The sequence below is a fragment of the Leptosomus discolor genome, chromosome 3 (genome assembly GCF_034619465.1).
Source record: "Leptosomus discolor isolate bLepDis1 chromosome 3, bLepDis1.hap2, whole genome shotgun sequence".
Lineage (NCBI taxonomy): Eukaryota > Metazoa > Chordata > Aves > Leptosomiformes > Leptosomidae > Leptosomus > Leptosomus discolor.
In genome coordinates this window covers 67054408-67072518 of record NC_141393.1, presented here as the reverse complement: position 1 = coordinate 67072518, position 18111 = coordinate 67054408, and the positions used below count along the sequence as shown (strand labels likewise).

Here is an 18111-nt window from a genome sequence, read left to right as displayed (position 1 = left end):
GGGATGAGGGAGTTGCTCTGTGCTTCCCTGCAGCCTTCCGATTTTGAGCTGAATCAGCAACTTCTTGCTTGGCTTTCTGCAGGGGTGGAGCAGAAAAGACCCCCTTCTAATTTTTATATTTTTCCTTGCCAGTAACTCCTTTCAGGCAGGGATATTGCAGTAAACTTCTGGGATAAGCAGTTGATATATGGACTGTGTGGCAGTGCTGCAGGGGAAAAGAGAGTGTTGAAGAGCTGTGGAGGGAGGAGGAATGGTTTTCAGTCAAGTGCGATGGTAAAGAGCAGGCCTAAGAAATAGCGAGTGCTCTTGCCTGTAAGAGACAAGATTGGACGTGTCAGGGGCCGAGTCAACCTTAGTGCTGGTAAACTTTATTTAAGGTGTCAGTGTGGAGTCCTATATATGCTCTAAGTTGATGGAGTCAGGACTTTACTGTGAAGTAGAGTCTTTTCCATTTAATCAGGACAGGATGAGGTGCTCTCCCCACTCCTGTGCTTCAGGTTTTAAATGAGAGATTAGCAGCACTTTGTGCGAAGCCAGACGATCTGCTTCTGTCTTGACAGAAACCAGCAAGTCAGCACATGCTTGTGGACATGCCTTTCCCTGGAGGTGGGTGGAGTGGCAGGGCAGGGACTGCAGTGAGGTTGTCCTTTCAGTGGTGAGACCAGCTGCAGGCATGTCAGTGCTGCTGGAGCCAGCAAGGATTCAGTGTGAGTGAGGGAGGGCTGCTGGCAGGCAGTGAAGGGTCGCTCTGGTCCTGCCCCTAGGGCTGCAGAGCAGACACGTGCCTGGCTTTTTGCTGGCTGATTTTTTCCTGTAGAAGTGAAAGGTTCGGAAGAGCAGTGCTTCCTGGAATACTTTCAATTGTCTGAATATTTTTCCTTTCTCTTGCCCTCCTGCCCTGGGTGTTTTTTGTTTCTGTATTTGGTTTTCTTCCCTCCCCTGTTAGGATTTTTGTGCCCTTTGTGGTGTTGCATCTATCCTAAACCTTTTGAAAGATAATCTGTTTGTTACCAGCAAGAGTGGTGGCCGTGGCCTGAGCAAGTTTGTCTTGTTTTGTGTGTTTTCTTGCAGAACTTGTTGCTATGCTATTAGCGTATGCTGGAGAGGGCCCCTTGGGGCTCAATATGGTCTTGGTGCCAAATGAGGTAATTTCTGCTTTTGTGGAGGAACTAGAGCCAAGATGAAGTCATTGCCCAAGAGCCCAGGGAGGGGGTTGTGGAAGAACCCAGAGGTCTCCTGCATCCCAGATCAGCCCTTGAGCTGCTCACGTTTTCCTCCCACAGGTGCTGGCTCACCAGCACTGGCAAGACCACAGACATGGAGGTCATCAGTGCTAAATGCAGCTGATCTTAAACTTAGTTACTCAGGAGGCAGTGCTTGGTAGCTGTGGCAGTGAGTATGTGGGTGCAGGCAGAGACCTACCCAAGTTAGACATATCTGAAACAGCCTTCCACAGCAGGCAAGCCCTGGGCGGGCTGCCAGCCCTTTCCAGTGGTTGTTTCCCGAGCTGTTGTGGCTGCGGTCCGTGAGCTTCCTCCCACGGGGTATGTGAACAAACCCAACGCAGAGTCATGTAAAGGGCATCTCAAAACCACAGTGCGCAGGAAATCTTGTGTGCCGCTCAATGGGCCCTAGGATGGCTGATGAGGACGTGCAGATCCCGTGCTTTAGCAAAGGTGGAAAATAGAAATTCTCTCTGCCTTGCTGGGAGATTTTCAGAGACCTGCTTTTGCTGGAACATGGTTATTAACATTAGCTTACCCTCTTCAGGTACCAGGGAGAGTCAGTTTGCATTGAGGTATTGTGAACTTCGGACAGAAATAGCTATGATGCACCAGCTACTCCACACATGCTTATAAAATACACTTCTTAGGGATTAAAGATGCTCAGTGCATGGAGAGACCCACTCCCCTGGAGACCTCTTCCTTATCACCTCTCTTCTCTGCTGTAGTGTTTCCTGCATCAGCACCTTAAGCAGTGTAAAGCTGAGGTGAGCCTGAAAGAACAGACAGTAACTGAAGGGGACAGAGGAGCTCAGGTGAAGGGAGAAAAGAGACCAGGAAAACTAGGAGATTCCCACAGGAAAAAGGGGAAGGAAAGAGTCAAAAACATTTTGTCGAAGGCCAACCAGATTGTGGAGCTTGGGGTAACTGGGGGCTCTCCCCATGAGGAAGACGGGTAGGATCTGTACAGAAGCATAAATGCACCTGGGCTGCAGGTCGGGGCAGCTGGGTGGCTTTGGTGACCCTGTGCTGGCTCCTGTCACAGGCAGGCCTGGGAAAGCGCCACACGGGCCACCTTGGCTGGCCAATGGGGGGGACTCAGAAGTTCAAATCATACATTTTTGTGCAAACTTGTTAGGGCTGAGCTTGCTGCTTATAAAAGAGGGCACCCAGGGCTTTAGGAAAGCACTGTTTTCAATGTATTGTTTCTAAAAGCAGTCCGTGCTCAGAGGCATGCTTCTCCTGCTGGTGGTGTCTGTCTGTCCTCCTGGTTTATCTTGCAGCTACAGGACAAAAGGACGATTGGAGAGGACTGTGGGGCTCCTGTCACTCTGATGTTGGCTGAAACAGGGCCCGTGGGCTGCAGCAGCAGCAGCATGGGTTTTCTGGGAAGGCCAGTGTGTGTAAGCGCTCTTTCTGGTTCTAGGACAATGCATCTTTTTGTGGCATGTCTCTTCAGTGTCTGGGGTCTGGCTGCCCCTGAGCACTACGTTGTGGAAGACATCTGCACCGCAAAGCCACGTGACATCCCAGTGAATCCCATCTGCATCTATCGCAACCCTGAGAAGAAGTCCCCGGAGGGAGAGGGGCAAGAGCCAGGGAAGGGCAAGCTCCCGGAGTCTACTAACCCCCGGGTCTGGGAGCTGTCAAAGGCCAACTCGCGCTTTGCTGCCGTCTTCTACAAGTACCTGGCTGACTCCAAGGACAATGGGGAAAACATCTTCATGTCACCCCTCAGCATTTCTACAGCCTTCGCCATGACCAAGCTTGGAGCTTGTGGTAGCACCCTCCAGCAGCTCATGGAGGTCGGTGGCATTTCCTTAGCCTTTTCTTGTAGCTGTCCCCAGGGTCTGAAAGACAGCGAAGGCAATAGTGTCTGACTGCTGCTAAAGGGCTGTCTGGGTCAGGGTGGCTCCCTGGCTTGGGAAGGGAGACCTTTATTTAAACAAGCCTCTGCGAAGGACATGCGCGTGCTGCTTGTCTCCAGATTTGTTTAGATCCCAGGTCTTTCCTCTGACTCCCTATTGGGATCCAGCATTCAGGGTGGATTTCCCAGGTTTGAGAAGTTAATTTTCATCTGGAGGAAAGTAAGCCCATTTGGGAGATGAGGGAAGGGAGTGGGAACAGTTAGTTTCTTGCAGATTGGGCAAGAATGTAGCTGAGCAGGTAGCTAAACCTTTTCTTATGCAAAAGGCAGGAAAAGACATAATATCAAGTCCCATTGTGAGAGGCTCTTCACATTCCCTCTTTCTTGGGACACAAGACAGACACATGGGATACCCTGCAGTTCACCTGGCTTCTAGGGCTCTGCCACCCTGCTGGTGCACAGGAACAGCAGTTACTTCTTGAGGGCCTCCTTGTAGAAAGTGTAAGAGCAGTCTGAGTGCTCAGCCAGGACTAAACAGCTTCTGCCTGCCTGTGTTGGGCAGTATTGCAGCAGCACAGTAAGGGCCTGAGCTTCCCAGGCTGGGGAGCCTGTAGACAGGGAGCCTTTCCCTCCAGCCGTGGCTCCTAAACTCCGAGAGGGGAGCTCTGGTCCTGGACTGAGAGGTAATCCTGAGTTCTGGTCTTCCGCGGCACCAGTTAACTCCCTGCCTGTCCGAACACCCTTCGCACTGTCAGACCTGCTTGCCTGACCGCCGTGAGCGCACTCGTCTGCCATGTGGGGTTTGGTACCGCCCGCACCTTCTTCCCAGGTGGGAGACTGCAGCCCAGAGGGGCCTTTCCCCCTGCCACGAGGAGGTGTGAATCGAACTGCTCCAGTTGTCCCACTGCCACTGTCCTTACAGATCCTGCCTCTGGAGTGAGTAATGTTGGGGTCTCCAGCAGTCATCCACACAGCCTGGGCAGAGCAGAACAGTGAACCACATCTCCAAAATCCTCACTCATGCCTTCCCCTCTGGACAGCCCTTCCCACTGGAGGGGGACTCTTCTCTCACCGAGCTACCCAGCCTGCAGAGCTGCACTCCTCATCCCCCCTTTTCCCTGTGAAAGGGCCAGTAACACCACCTTTGCCTCGTAGGAAATGGTGCCAGAGATCCTGGATGTTTGTGTGGAGCAATGTGCTGCGGAATTTTCTGTGCCTTAAAGCCATGAGGTTAGATAGTAGACAAATCTTAACTGTCCTTCCAGCTGGCAGCTAGCAGTAGATAAGAAAAAATTCACTTTGCTGCAGAAATCTACCCTTAAAACAATTGCTACATATTCTCGTTCCCTGCAAAAATAGATAAGATGTACCAGAATTACTCAACAGGCCATGAGACTTGCTCCTGGGAAGGAGCAGCCTTTGGCATTGTCACAGGAGGGTTTAGCACAAACCTTGTGAGGCCTCCTGTGACCTGCACTTACCCGAGAGCTGCTTCCAGGCCCCATCGGTGCAATGCTTGTCTTGTCTGAGGCTCTCGCTGGGTGGTGGCAGGGGGTCTGTGAACACTCTGCATAAGCGATGTTATTTTTAACAGCACTGGGGGAGGCCTTGTGGTTCATATGCAAGCTGGAATCTGTTCCCTGACAGGGGTCAGAATGCACAGAGGAAAAACATTGCCAAGACCTTAGTGTGTCTTCTGCACAGCCACCTAAAGGGCCTCGCTAAGTCATGCCCATGCCTGAGACAGACGTGTACAAAATGAGGCATCTTCCCCTGACAGCTGGGGCAACGGGAGTGGGTGGGGAGCAGAGGCAGAGAAAGAGGCAGATCCAGGCAGGCGCTCTGTCAACAGCTCTAGGGAAGGAACTTCAGTGAGCAAGACCTGGAGTCTTCTCTTGGGTAAGGTGACGGGTCAAAGACAGCCAGAAGCTGGGACAAGTCAAAGGCAGAGTACAGAGCAAGGAAGTGGAGTTAGAAAAAGGAACATGCTGAGCAGCACTTAATCCCCCATTTTGGACTCTCCAAAACTAGATCTTGGGCTGGTGATGTGTTGCTCTTATGTACGTGTGGGTTCCAAATTAAACATGGAGGGTGAAGCTCTGCGGGCCTGAAAGTTTTTTGGCTCCATGATTTAGGCTGTTGAGCAACAGGCAAAGGCTGCATCACCACTTGCTGTGGGGCCTGGGAGCTGTGGGAGTGCAAGAACCTGCTCATGGATTCCTTCTTGCTGTTTGGCTCCTCCAGGTCTTTCAATTTGACACTATTTCGGAAAAGACATCTGATCAGATCCACTTCTTCTTTGCCAAGCTGAACTGCCGACTTTACAAGAAAGCAAACAAATCCTCAGAGCTGGTATCAGCCAACCGCCTCTTCGGGGAGAAATCTTTGGTTTTTAATGAGACTTACCAGAACATTAGTGAAATAGTATACGGAGCAAAACTCTGGCCATTGAACTTCAAAGTGAGTTTGAACTACTTGGGATTTTTTCTTTTTGTTTGTTTGGGGTTTTTTCCCTCTCCCCTCTGTCCTTCTGCTTTTGCTGTATCCCTTTGTTATGCCCACAGGGAGTTGCCCCCCTCTGGGTGTGTGGGACATCAGTGAAGGCAGGAGGGAGTATGGGATGCAGCTCCTCCTGTCCCAGCTCACCTTAACCACAGTCAGTCCCCCACTCCTCATTTCTAAATGCTGCAGCACTACACTGGGAGCAGTGTCCTCCCTGAGCACATGCCCTGTTAACCTGTCTCCTGCAGAAGGGATACAAAGAGATGTTTGAAACTGTTGACTTAACCTTTTTTGATCTCTTCCTTCAGGAGAAGCCAGAATTGTCCAGGAAGATCATCAACGAGTGGGTTGCTAACAAGACAGAGAAGCGCATTAAAGAAGTGATCCCAGAAAGAGGTATTGATGATCTCACTGTCTTGGTCCTGGTCAACACCATTTATTTTAAGGTATGGCTGACAACACTGGGGGAGCAGCCCATTTCCCTGAGGGAAACACGGTGCTCATGTTTGGACTCCCCCTCTCCCTTTTAGGGGCACTGGAAATCGCAGTTCCCAGCTCCAAACACGAAACTGGATGTATTTCATAGAGCCAATGGTGAGACCTGCAAAATCCCAATTATGTACCAGGAGTCCAAATTCCACCATGCGTTTGTCCCCCAGGACAAAGTCCAGGTGCTGGAGCTGCCTTACAAAGGGGACGATATCACGATGGTGCTGGTCCTGCCCAATGCTGGGACGCCGTTGGTGGAGGTGGAGCGAGACCTGACATCGGAGAAGCTGCAGGACTGGATAGACTCCATGACAGAAGTCTCTCTCTTCGTCTACCTCCCTCGCTTCCGCGTTGAAGACAGCTTCAGTGTCAAGGAGAAGCTGAGAAAAATGGGTCTGGAAGATCTCTTCAGTCCAGAAAATGCCAGACTCCCAGGTCAGATGTGGAGAAGCAATGGTGCAGGGTGGAGGTGGGGGGGTAACCATTCCTCCGTAGGCAGCAGCACGTGAGGAACCACAACATAAGAGCATTTAGATGCTGCTGCAGTCAATGATGATCTCTGTGGCCAATTCCCACCACAGACCACAGCCCTGGACCTGCACTAAGGACATGGGAGTTAAGCAATCAGTTGCAGCTGGTGGAGGATATTTTTGGTTTAGGGCAGACATACCTTCTGCTTGAATGTAGGCCATAAAGGATGGAAGTGTGTTCCCTACTGAGCTGTTGTCTAAAAACATCGTTTACTTTCTCCATTTTGTATTTCAGGTATCATTGCCGAGGGCCGTACTGACCTGTACGTATCTGAGGCTTTCCACAAAGCCTTCCTTGAGGTAAGCTTTGTTTTGTCCCACAGGTGTCTTCCTCTTTGTTTTTAAAAAATGAAGCATTACAAGAAAAAATAGCTTTGAACTCATGGTGTTCACTTCCTCAGTGATCTGGGGCTTTGGGGGGAGATGGGACCTTGGCACCCACCTTATGTGGAGAGTGAGAGTGAGCCCTCCACATACTGCATAATGCCCACATTTTACCCTCATCTTCTCTTCTGGTTGGCAGGTGAATGAAGAAGGCAGCGAGGCATCAGCTGCTACAGCTGTCACTGTCTCCGGCCGTTCCTTCCCCATGAACAGAATCATCTTCAATGCCAACAGGCCCTTCCTGCTTTTCATCCGGGAAGCCGCGCTCAACACCATTATCTTCATGGGCAGAATAGCTGATCCTTGCTCCTAACGGGCTCTCAGGGCCTCGCTTCTCCCTCCTCCACCTCTGGAAAAGGGGCAGTAGGGTGTTGCCGTAAAGCCCAGGCTGCTCGTGGGGTGGTTGGTCTTACTGTTGGTGCACGCTGCGGGGAGGGACTGTACCCAGATGGGCTGTTACTGCTCCTCTTTGCTGTGTGAGGTGAGGGGGCTCAGAGGGCACCTCACCTGCTCCATCCTTCATTCCAAGGGAAGCTGAATTTCTTCTGGCGTCAGTATTTTGCGGCACCCAAACCCGAGTCCAGCATTGCTGTCGTTCTTACATCCAACCCTCCTTCCTTTCAGGCCTCAAACTGTAACTCTGATCCTCTGGTTCATTAAAAACCTGTAGATCTGTATGTAACAATGATCTCTGAATGGGCAGTTTTCACTGAGTCACTTCCTAGACTTATTTAATCTTTCCTTTTTCAACAAACGGGCCCTTCCCTGCACTCCCCAGCCCCAGCAGAACAACTCCACGCTGGAGAAGTCAGTGGAACAGCAGTAGCCAAACGGCATGTGCTGGCTGGGCCAGAGACATCTGCCAAACACCAGAGCCCTGCTTGCCAACAGCTCTGGTGTGTCCAACGTGTCCAAGTGCTGAGCAGTCACTAGGGAAAGCCTTGCGTAGCCAAGCTTTGAATCTGCCTCTTTAAGTATGAAGATTTAAACTAGCTCCATGCTAAAAGTTAATGTAGCAGAGGTGTCTATGAACCATGACAGTGCCCAGGTAAAGTAACCAATATCTGTAACTCTGTTAAAAGTCTGTTATTTCACCTGCAAGTTCACTCCTAGAGCCTGAAGTGCCCTGGCCTGCTGCTGTGCCACATGTGTGATGTGACCTCTGGTCCATGCGAGGTGGCCATACTGCTGCAGGACCTCTGACAGGTGTTCTTCAAGATGCAGAGGCAAGCGTGGTGAGCTTTCTGCTAAGACTAGTGCATTTAGGGCAGCTGATTAAAACAAGAAGGGCAGCAAGTTCTGTCCTGCTGTCAATACATGTTGCAGAAGCGTTGTGTGCAGACAGCTGCTGAGACACCAGTAGATGGCACTCCCCAGTGTGCAATTCATTCTGGATTTTGTAAACATTTGCCTTGATAAAGGCTTCCTTTCAGCAGGAGTTGCCACAGTAAGCCAAGCAATGAGGGAGTTAACTTAGATAGCAGCTCTTCCCCAGGCCGGCATATGAGGTGTTTGCTCATGTCTGGGTGCAACGTCCGTAGTTCTGGGGGGTTTCGTAGCCCTCTCTCCTCTGTTGTGCAGCAGGAAGGTTTGAGCATCTGTGTGTTGCAAGTGGTGTGTGGTTTGGGCACGGAGAGTCGCCTCCTCTGTTGTATCACGGGGCTATAGCAATGAGTCCCCTACACCCTTAAGAGACCTGTAAAGCACTTGATCCTTTCTGTGCTGATGTGCTTGCCTAGAGTAATACCTCCGAAAGAAGCTGGGTATGCAGCTACCTTAATGTAGAGGCTGGGTCCCTGGAAGAAAAGGGGGAGCATTTTGGAAATTGCTGAGTTCCCTGTCCCACTCTGGCAGTCACTGCTGTGTCTTTTCTTGCTGGATCCCATCTTCTGCTACCTCGCTGTGCAGCTCCCGAACCACACAATCTCCTCCTGTACTCTCTGCCTTTGCCGTTGTGCCCCAGGACATGGAGGCTGGTGAAGGAGGAGGGCTGAGGCAGTGCCTGGGGCTCCTTACCACGGCACTGAACCCAAATGCTTCCCCTGCCCTGGCAGCTGGGAAAGGCCTCTTGCTGCAACAGGAACAGGACGCTTGGCCTGCAGCGAGCGCAGAGGGCTTCCTCCACCCAGTGAGACTGAGAAGGGCTGCGCCTGCAGAACGGGTGACACAAAGCTCATGGAAAGGACAGAAGAACTCTAAGATGCCAGGAACAGCAGCCTGGCGCTGCCCAGCCTCTCCCACGTGGCAAAGCTGAGGGCAGCGAGGAGCTGCCTAAAGCAGGGACCAGGCTCTTGCACCGCGGCTGATTTGAAGCAGGCGGCAAAGAGAAAATCAACGTTGGATCAGACCAGTCAGCTACAAGACACAGACGAGGACCTGAGTATTAAACCATTTAATTCTCAAACCACTCACATGCATAATGTTCTTTTACACAGTGTTAAAAGAAAGAAGAAAATGCGATTTGTTTTTTTTAATACAAACAGTATTTCAAGTATACATTTATAGAATTTTCAAAGATTCCTACCCAAGTTGCTAAGGTTTCATTCACATTGTTCTTAAAGCTGTCCAACGAGAGCGCTTTTTTGCTAAACTGCTTTCAACGCAATTGTACAGTTCCCTCTACCTTGGTTTGATTTCCCCCTTCCCCAACTCTGGTTCTCTCACCACCCTTGCCTGCCCCCCCTCCAGCAGCACTGGCTGTCCCTGTATGCCATCAGCCACAGAGCCGGCAGCCCCTCCGAAGCCCTTCTATGTGCCAGCTCCTGCTGGAAGAGGAAAAGGAAAGCGATGGTGGAGGATCAGCTTGGGAACAGCTTGAAAAATCACTGAAGAACAGTCTGATATCCACAAGTTACACGCAGCAGGATCATGCTTCAACCTACTGCAGACGAGTGGGAACACTGACTTTTTTATTTCTTGAAATAAGGATTGCAACCAAAAGTAAAATTAATTTAAAAAAAAAAAAAAAAAGACTAATTAGTACAGCAGGAAATTTCTTAACTGTGAAAGTAAGTTTTGAGTGTTAGGACACCTGTCCTAAAAAGTTTCATATATAGGTCAACAGTTGAAGGTGATGGCACAATTCTTCTTACAAATGGTTACTCTGCAAACCAGCTCAGAGCAGAATCAATGTGGGACAGGCAAACTTGGATCTAAAAAAAAAAAATACTGAACTGACTAGGGCTCCATATCCACATCATGGAAAAAACCCCACAACCCCAGCAACAACTTCATTGTGGCTTTGCTCTTTCAACTAAGCTCAGCCCCGTGCAGGTGGATGAGCCATCTGCTATGTTGTACCTGGGTGTAACTTCTCACCTCCTATAAATGGGGTTTAAATATTCTTTACAGGCAAGGGTGGGTTTTTCTTGACCGATTACAAAAGTGTTCTAACAGGCTGAGGCATGCCAGTCCTGTTAGTGCTACAGCACGGCTGAGCTGCAGCCAGGTGGGCGGCTGCGGTGGGAAGTCCTGTCTGTAGTGTTGGCAGGGGCCGCGCCAGGCCGGGAGGGCTGCGGGAGCGGGAGGTAGAGCTGTGGTAGTTTTTGGGCTGTCCATGGCAGCCGAGGGTCTGGCAACGTCGCTCCCTCCTGGGCTCTGGCTGACAAGAAGCCTCCTACCTGTACAGCTGTGTCAAAAGCCAGCAACAGCCGTACTCATCTTACGATTTAAAGTGCATTTCTCCAGTAAAGGGTTTTTCTTTTTTTCTTTTTTTTTCTTTTTTTTGTTCTTTTTTTTTTTTTTTTTTTAAGAGGAACCTATTTAAAGTGCTGTTCTAGTTTGGAAAGGGACTCTTTAGAAAAAAATGGCACCTTTTCACATGAGAGATCTGCTCTCTGTGTTTGTGTGTATATATATATATAAATTTGCAGAGTCAGATCTGCTGACTAATGAACAACATATAAAAGTGTTCATGGTTTGTTTTATTGCTTTTTTTACTGCTGCCTGCTCCCTTGGAGGCAGGAGGGAGATGGAGTCTCCTCTTACCTTCCACACCATTAACTACTTTCCTAGTGCAGGAAGTTGAGCCTGCAGTCTCGCAGGTCTGGCAGCAGCCTTTGGCCTGCGGGACAGTTCGCTATTACACCGAGTACGTGAAGTAACGAATCCAGCCCGACCTGTCACAGCCCCGGAGCAAACCTGCAGGGGTCACAGCAAGAACTGGCGGCACAGAGGGACGACGGACCCCGAAAGGCTTCCCCTGTGCCTGCCAGATGCCATTTTCATAGAGTCACTTTACAGAGCAGACCTGCATTTCTGAAACACAGAGGTAAGGAAAACAAATCTGTTTTAAGTGAAAGCTTTGCTGATAGAGTGTGTAGCGTGGCAACCTCAGCACTCCGAGAGAGAGAGGTAGTTATTGTCCTGTGAATCTTCTGCTGCTTAATGCAACTCAGTTTCTGGAGTGATTGCTCAGAAAAAAAGAAATGGAAAAAATCCTGTGCTGTTTCTTAAAAGTTATCCCAGTTAAATCTTTCTGTTGAAAACATACTTGAATATTCCCTCTAAGAGGCTTTTACATTTTAGAAATTGATTGTCAGTTTAGTTCATTATGAAATCGAATTTGATTAGCAAATTGCTACACAAAGCCACTTACGTCGTTAACTCTTGTTACAACACTCTTCCACTGCTCTGCAAGGAAGCGCTTCATCGCCAGTGTCCCTGTTTGGGGGTTATTGTTCAGCCGAACAGGGCTCTCGGTCATAGCTCGTCTGCTACAGCGTCACTGCGTGACAGCGTAGGACAGCATTTCATGCTCTGAGCAGTTTCAATGGAAACGTTAAAAATTGCTACCGGTGTCATACTCACAGTGTTGTACAGGAAAGATGGGGGTGACGCTGGAGAAAGGAGGCGGCAGAGGGCAGCTTCGGAGACAACTGGGGTATAGCCTGTGGGAGCTTCAGCTAGTGTTTAATATACCAGAGGCTTAGGGGAAAACCGCATCCGTTCCCTTCCCTTTTCAGCCAAAAGCAGTACTTTGAATAGCTTGCTTTCATTTCTGTGAGCTAACCTCTGATACAGCCTTCTCTCGTCCTTCGCTAACCCTCCCTGTAAGCGTGGGGCCTGAGGTGAGGAATATGTTACTGCAAGAACATACAGCTGCGTATTATTCTCTTCCTAACTCAGCTTTTAAAAGAGCTTATTCAGAAAAGTCCCTGTTTTACCACCAAGAAGGATTACTCTTGCACCCCTTGGCCCAGCTGTCAGCAATTTTACATACACGAACACAAAAGCAACATCCATTACTTGAATGACAACACTCCCCTTTCGCTTAAAAATATTTCTCCCAGTCACTTTGCTTTGTGCCAACGTAGCCCTGGAAGCTGTCACACGTCAGCTCTCTCCCCAGGCAAACGCTTTAGAAGAGCCAAAAAGAATTAGTCTTAAGCAAAGGGTATGACCAAATTCTGATCTCCATCCCAAATTCACCTGCAATCCTGATGGGCTTCTGCCCCCAACAACGTAACGCTGGCTGAGGAAACCTTCTAACAATGAGAAAAGTACCTGCGCACCCCCTACAAAATCATTCCCTCCATCTCCATCAGAGATCCAGTTTGCTCTCAGCCTGTAGAACACATGCACCGATGACAGCCTGTGGGAACAAACTTCCCCGTGCTTTTATGAGGCAAACTTAGGACTAACGCACCGGGACTCTGGCGTGAGCGCAGCCACCTGAAAGCACCCCGTGGGCAGGGGACGGCCGCAGGGGGTGCCGAGGCTTCACACCTCTTGCCAAAACCAAAGCTGTCATCGGGAGAATTGCACTGTCCACCTTTTGTTAGTGTAATCCACAGCTGCTGCCCTCTGCGACAAAACGGCACCTTCCTCCTCCCCACCGGCCCTTGCCTCTTTAAGCCAAGAGCTGTGTTCACTTGCCAACTTACATGCAATGAAGTATTAAATAAAAGCTTCACAGTAACCCATAGAGTTTCCTTAGACATGGAAACTCTAAGACAACAACATCATGGGAGCACAAACTCCCATATCAAACCAATGCCCTAGACATGTAGGCGAACGAACAGACCCCAGACAAACCTCTCGGTCTCAAGAAACAGCTTTTAAACTTGACCAAATGGGGAACCAGTGAAGTAACATCATCAGGTTAAAACTCATTTCCAAGAAGTTTCTCAGCCGTAGTTCTGTGATTCCTCTCTCTGCCCCAGACTGGGTAATTTCAATTGTATTTTTCTCCTCTTACGCTGCTACTTTCTGCATTTTACAATCAGCAGTAAAACTAACCAATCTAGCCTCATTTTTTGTTTCTAATTAGTTTCACAGTTTCATAGCCAATGGTATTGGGTCTGACTGCAAAGATAACGGGAAGGTTTAAATAAATACGTTTCACTGCAATATAAAAATAATGAAGACATTTAACCATAGATCTGAGGGGGAGGGAGTTAAGTACATTGACAAAAACTAAGTAAAGCTGGAGGCTTAACATAGCTGACAGTCTGCAAAAAATTAATGCACTGATTTATTGAAGTACTGCCTTAAATAACTGCAGTAAAATACTAAATCAGAATATGTCAGATTAAACAAGGAACTTACACAGCAGTATTTAAGATACCTGAATATGTTTCAAAAGCTTAACTGATATGAACTAGGAAGCCCATTAAAGCTGCCCATTATTACACAGTAATACTAAAAAAAAAAAAGTAACAAAAATCCAGCTTGGCATAGTCTAATGGAAACAGGAACCTGGAGGCTGCAGTCGGGAGCAGCTGGACTTCTCCATAGACTGTGGCAGACAAGATGCTATTTCATAGATTGAGAAATGAAAAAAATCTTAACCAGAAATGCACTGGTAGGATAAAACTCTGTCCCTTGCCTTGTATTATGCCGTGCAGCATGCAGTGGGGCAATATTTTATACTCCAGGGGAATGACAGAGAAGCCCCCAGAATAAGGGAGGGTGGGAGAGAGGCCTTTGGGTCCCATCCCTGCCCACCCCCCTCAAAGCAGGGCTCACTTCCAGCAGGTCTCTCAGGGTTGTGCCCAGTCAAGTTTGACCTGTCTGCAGGATGGAGATTTCAGTCTCTCTGGGCAACCTGTTCAAATACTGTTTGGCTCTACTCACGGTGAAAAGATGTCTTGTAGTACCTAACCTGAATCTCCTTTGTATAAACCTCTGCCTACCTCTGCTGCTCCTTCCACCCTGCACCTGAGAAGAGTTTGGCTCCATCTTCTCTGCACCCTCCCCTTGGCTGCTGAGTTTAAATAGAAGAAATGACATAGGTAGGAGAGAGTACTGAAACAAAAGCAAATGTCAGTCATCCAACAGCTTAAACACATGCTAGGAAACCTAACTTGGAAAACGGCACTTCGAAACCTGCCCAGTACCACCCATTTCCAGCCTTCGCTTGCCACACTTCAGTTCCTTCCATTGGAGTTTCTGAAATCCACACAGCAAATTTGCCTCCACTAGGGATTGACTCATTTTCCTTTGTTACTATTCACAGCCCCAGGATGGAAAACACTGGTGATGCTCAGCTCTAATGTTTCAGGACAGGCTACAGGCATCTTTGCACGCCTGTCTTCCAAGGCAGCAGGGTTTCCTGCAGGCTCCTCAATACATGCAGGTTCTAAGCCCAGCATTTCCCTGCTCACAGCATCCACAAAGTGCTAGACACACATGCACGCTTCTTCCTAATGCCACTTTGCTGTATTTCACCTATTCTACCCAACACCTCCTGTTGGTTTCCAGTGCCAACAGGCACAGCCAGTGCTGAAAACATGTGAGCCCTCTTCGTATTTCAGATGTCTCCCTCCTCCCTGCTAAGCCAACCTCCTTTCCTTGCTATTTCTGTTTGCACTTTGCACTTTGCAGGTCTCTTCCCTGCTACCACAAACAGCTCAGGCTAGGAAGAACCAGATGGCATGTCCCTGGCTATCTAAAGAAACTCTCGCTAACATAGACAAACTATCTGCATGGCTGAAGTGCTGCTGTTTTCAATCGCTTTGAGGGCTGAATCCTTTACAGAGCTCAGCAGCACACAGGGAAAGGGCCTCTTTCCATGTACAGACTGCAACAAGTCTGCAGCTGTAGGGCGATATTGGGGAAATAAAACCAGCTTTGTAAGAGGTGTGACATTCACACTAGAGGATGTAAGCAGGTCACCGTTGACAAATTAGAATTAACACTCATTTTTTTAACAAAAAGAATTATTCTGTTAATTATTCTGCTGCTGGAGTATAACCAGTAAAGTAACTGGCTTCCTAGCAAGAATTACCCCAGACCCCCACATGCGGGTTTTTTCCAGCAGACACAATAGCTTCCCTCTAGCAAACAAGAAAACCACCCACCTGAGTCACTGCCCTTGGTGATAAGCAGCAGGTCTTAAGCTCTCTGTCCCCAGGGCTAAAAGGCCTGGGCTCTAGCTGGGGCACAAATCCCACATCACTCTCCCTCCCTTCCTGTGCCGTGTCCTGCAGGGAAACACCCTCTTACACTACTCACCAGCTCCTCAGAAAACTCTGAGCTTACCAGTCAATATATAAAGACAAACTTAACGTGACACGCTAAGTGGATAATTGTGCTGATAGCAGGGTATGCTACCCTGCAAGCTTGATGGGCACAGCTAAGACCACTTTTTGGGAACACTGCACCATCCTACTGGTCTCAACAGGTGCCCATTTACCCGGGTCATCTCTGGCACGGGGCACCCAGCACCCTTCAATGTAATACATACACGCTCCCAGACACATAACATGATGCTGCCCAGCTCCCCCTCCACCCCATTGATGGCATCGACATACCTGGCGCAGTTCTCGGTGGAAACCTGGAATGAGAACACAGGGTTCAAACGCTACTTTTCCTCGCCCATGTTTCTGAAATGGCCCATCTCACCCTGCAAAAACAAGGACCTGAACATGTGTTAACAGCCAAAACCCCCAGGCCTACTCCACTACCCTGCCAAAAAGCAGGTTTAACTTCTCATTTGCAAAAGCCTTTGACAAAGTTCACCTTTTTGGTTCTGAAGGTGCACAATTCCCCTCCTGAGATTCCCCCCTAGGCTCCCAACACACAGCCTCAATGCTGATTGCCTTCCTGACGCTGAAGGCAGCAGAGTCTGTTGTTCGCTGCTGAAGCCCTCACACAATGGGAACCCACAAGGAAAATATCCAAAGAAAATCCCATCTGCACCTCTGACCTCAAAGACGCCAGCAAGCAGGCACCAATGCCCAGTGACTCGATCCACACTGCAACAGACTGGCTCTCTGCAAAGACCCTTCCTCGACCGCTACAGCAGCATAAAGACCATGTTACAAACATCACCTCCTACAGCCACAGGTTTTAAACCTTCTGTGATCTGCAAAGTCCTAGAAAGTCCTGTCTGTGGGTGTTGCAGAAATTGTGCTCAGATCACAAACTGATGCAAGATGAGAATTTAACTAAACAGAATATATAAATAATTTGGGAGGGATCTAAGACTTTTCAACATTTCCATGAAAAGAATTAAAGCTTTTAAACAAAAAGAAGCATTTTTGGTCCGTTTCCCAAGGCCATCAGAATGATTAATAAGGAGAGCCAGCCAGCAGCATGCATTCACCACCCCCTTACGCAAAGCCTCTGGCTTACATACCGTCACCAACCCACTAAACACCGAAGAGTCACTGGATGCAGCCTACTGACACTACTGCTACTTAATAATCAACTTGGGAAATTTTCAGTGGAAAGGGCTACCTTACTGTAAAAAAAAAAAATTAAATATATATATATAACTCTCTCTATGTTACTGAAAATTATCTGAACCAAAAAATGACAGAATTCCACATACAGACCACTGTCTCAGTCAAAGTAACTCTTTTCTGCCCAGTCAGTAGCCAGTGTTTGGTCTAAGGTACCTCTCTTCTCCTGAGCCTGCTTTCTATTTTTCTTTTTCCTGGTTTATCAAAGCAACTGCTGTTTGACACAGCAGCCAGACTGGACCTGCTTCTGGTATCAGCCCAGTTTCTCCTGATAGCCGCCCTGAGAAGCACCTTTGCACTGAGGCTGCTTACGGGATGCCCCAGTCAAAAGGAATTTGATGTGACAGATGGTTCCTATGCACTGGTTCAGCACACAGCACAGAAGGGGGTCTTGTACTCAACCCACAGTACCTGATGACTACAATTAGACATAGATTAGCTTACAGTCTTTTTATATTGACAGCTCTAGTAGCTAAAAATTGTACTGCGTATGGCTGGCAGAGTGCTTGATATACCAGGAGCTGCGAGTACGCACTCATCCTGTTTCAGAGTACTGAATGAACTTGATCAACAAAGGTAGGTGGACCATCACCCCACTCAATATAAGGGACACAGGGAAACCTTCCTTAAAAAGAGACTCCAGCATGCGGGCTGAGAAGAGCAAGAGGAAGGAGTGCCGCTGCCAAGCCTGTGGGAGATTGTTAGGGTGAATTTGTTCCTAGCATTTGCTAACTCCTGGGAGAGGCAATTACTCTCCGGCACAGAAGAATCAGCAAGGTTTTATCTTTGAACTGATTTTCTTTTCCCATTGGTGACAGCAGAACATGCACCTCCACAGAAGTTACTAAAAAAACCCAACCACTTCTAGACATCAGTAAATAGCAACGGCTGGTTTTCTAAAACTATAAATTAGACACTAAATACATCAGCGGCTGTTTTTGTGGCTTCCTCTCTCTAGTTCCCAGTTGTGCCAGACTACAGTCTGATTTGCTGTCCTCTCCCTTTTCATTTTGAGGCTTGCCAGAATATACTTGTTTTCCTCCAAAGCCATTAAGCACCATCAAAACCACTACAATTTCCAAGCCTTCAGAAGGCCCTGAACACTGCCTCATGGGTTGCTTTAATCGCTCTTACAGCACAGATGAGCCAAAGCCCAGGAGCACCTGGTCCAGTGGCAGCTGTACTCCATCTCAGCAAACACCTCTCAGCTCCAACCTTTAATAGATACCACAGCAAGAAAGAGCAAGCCAAAGGGGACGCAGGCAGAAGCAGTGCCAGCACTGAGACTGCCTGTCCTGTCTTTTCCACACGTGTTTACAAAAATTCATCCAAACCCTGCATTTATAAGGAAGGGGTCAGGCAGAGGACCATATGGAATCACTTTAGATCCATGTTGCAGCATACACAGCAAACCTGCACCTAAATTC

At 48.5% G+C, this 18111-nt stretch overlaps 1 protein-coding gene across 1 annotated transcript; it reads left to right on the top strand.

Annotated features, from left to right (window-relative positions):
- Positions 1–1129: 1129 nt before the first annotated feature.
- SERPINC1 (serpin family C member 1) lies at positions 1130–7308 on the top strand. Its single transcript, XM_009958254.2, has 7 exons — positions 1130–1145; positions 2650–3028; positions 5335–5550; positions 5901–6038; positions 6123–6516; positions 6847–6911; positions 7135–7308. The coding sequence occupies exons 1-7, from the start codon at positions 1141–1143 to the stop codon at positions 7306–7308; spliced, it is 1371 nt and encodes a 456-aa protein (XP_009956556.2). The 5' UTR covers positions 1130–1140.
- Positions 7309–18111: the final 10803 nt, after the last annotated feature.

Excerpts from the sequence above, each read along its gene's own strand:
- SERPINC1 (XM_009958254.2), top strand. Across the intron at positions 3,029-5,334 it reads CCCTCCAGCAGCTCATGGAG|GTCTTTCAATTTGACACTAT; the intron begins GTCGGTGGCATT and ends TGGCTCCTCCAG. Across the intron at positions 5,551-5,900 it reads TCTGGCCATTGAACTTCAAA|GAGAAGCCAGAATTGTCCAG; the intron begins GTGAGTTTGAAC and ends CTCTTCCTTCAG.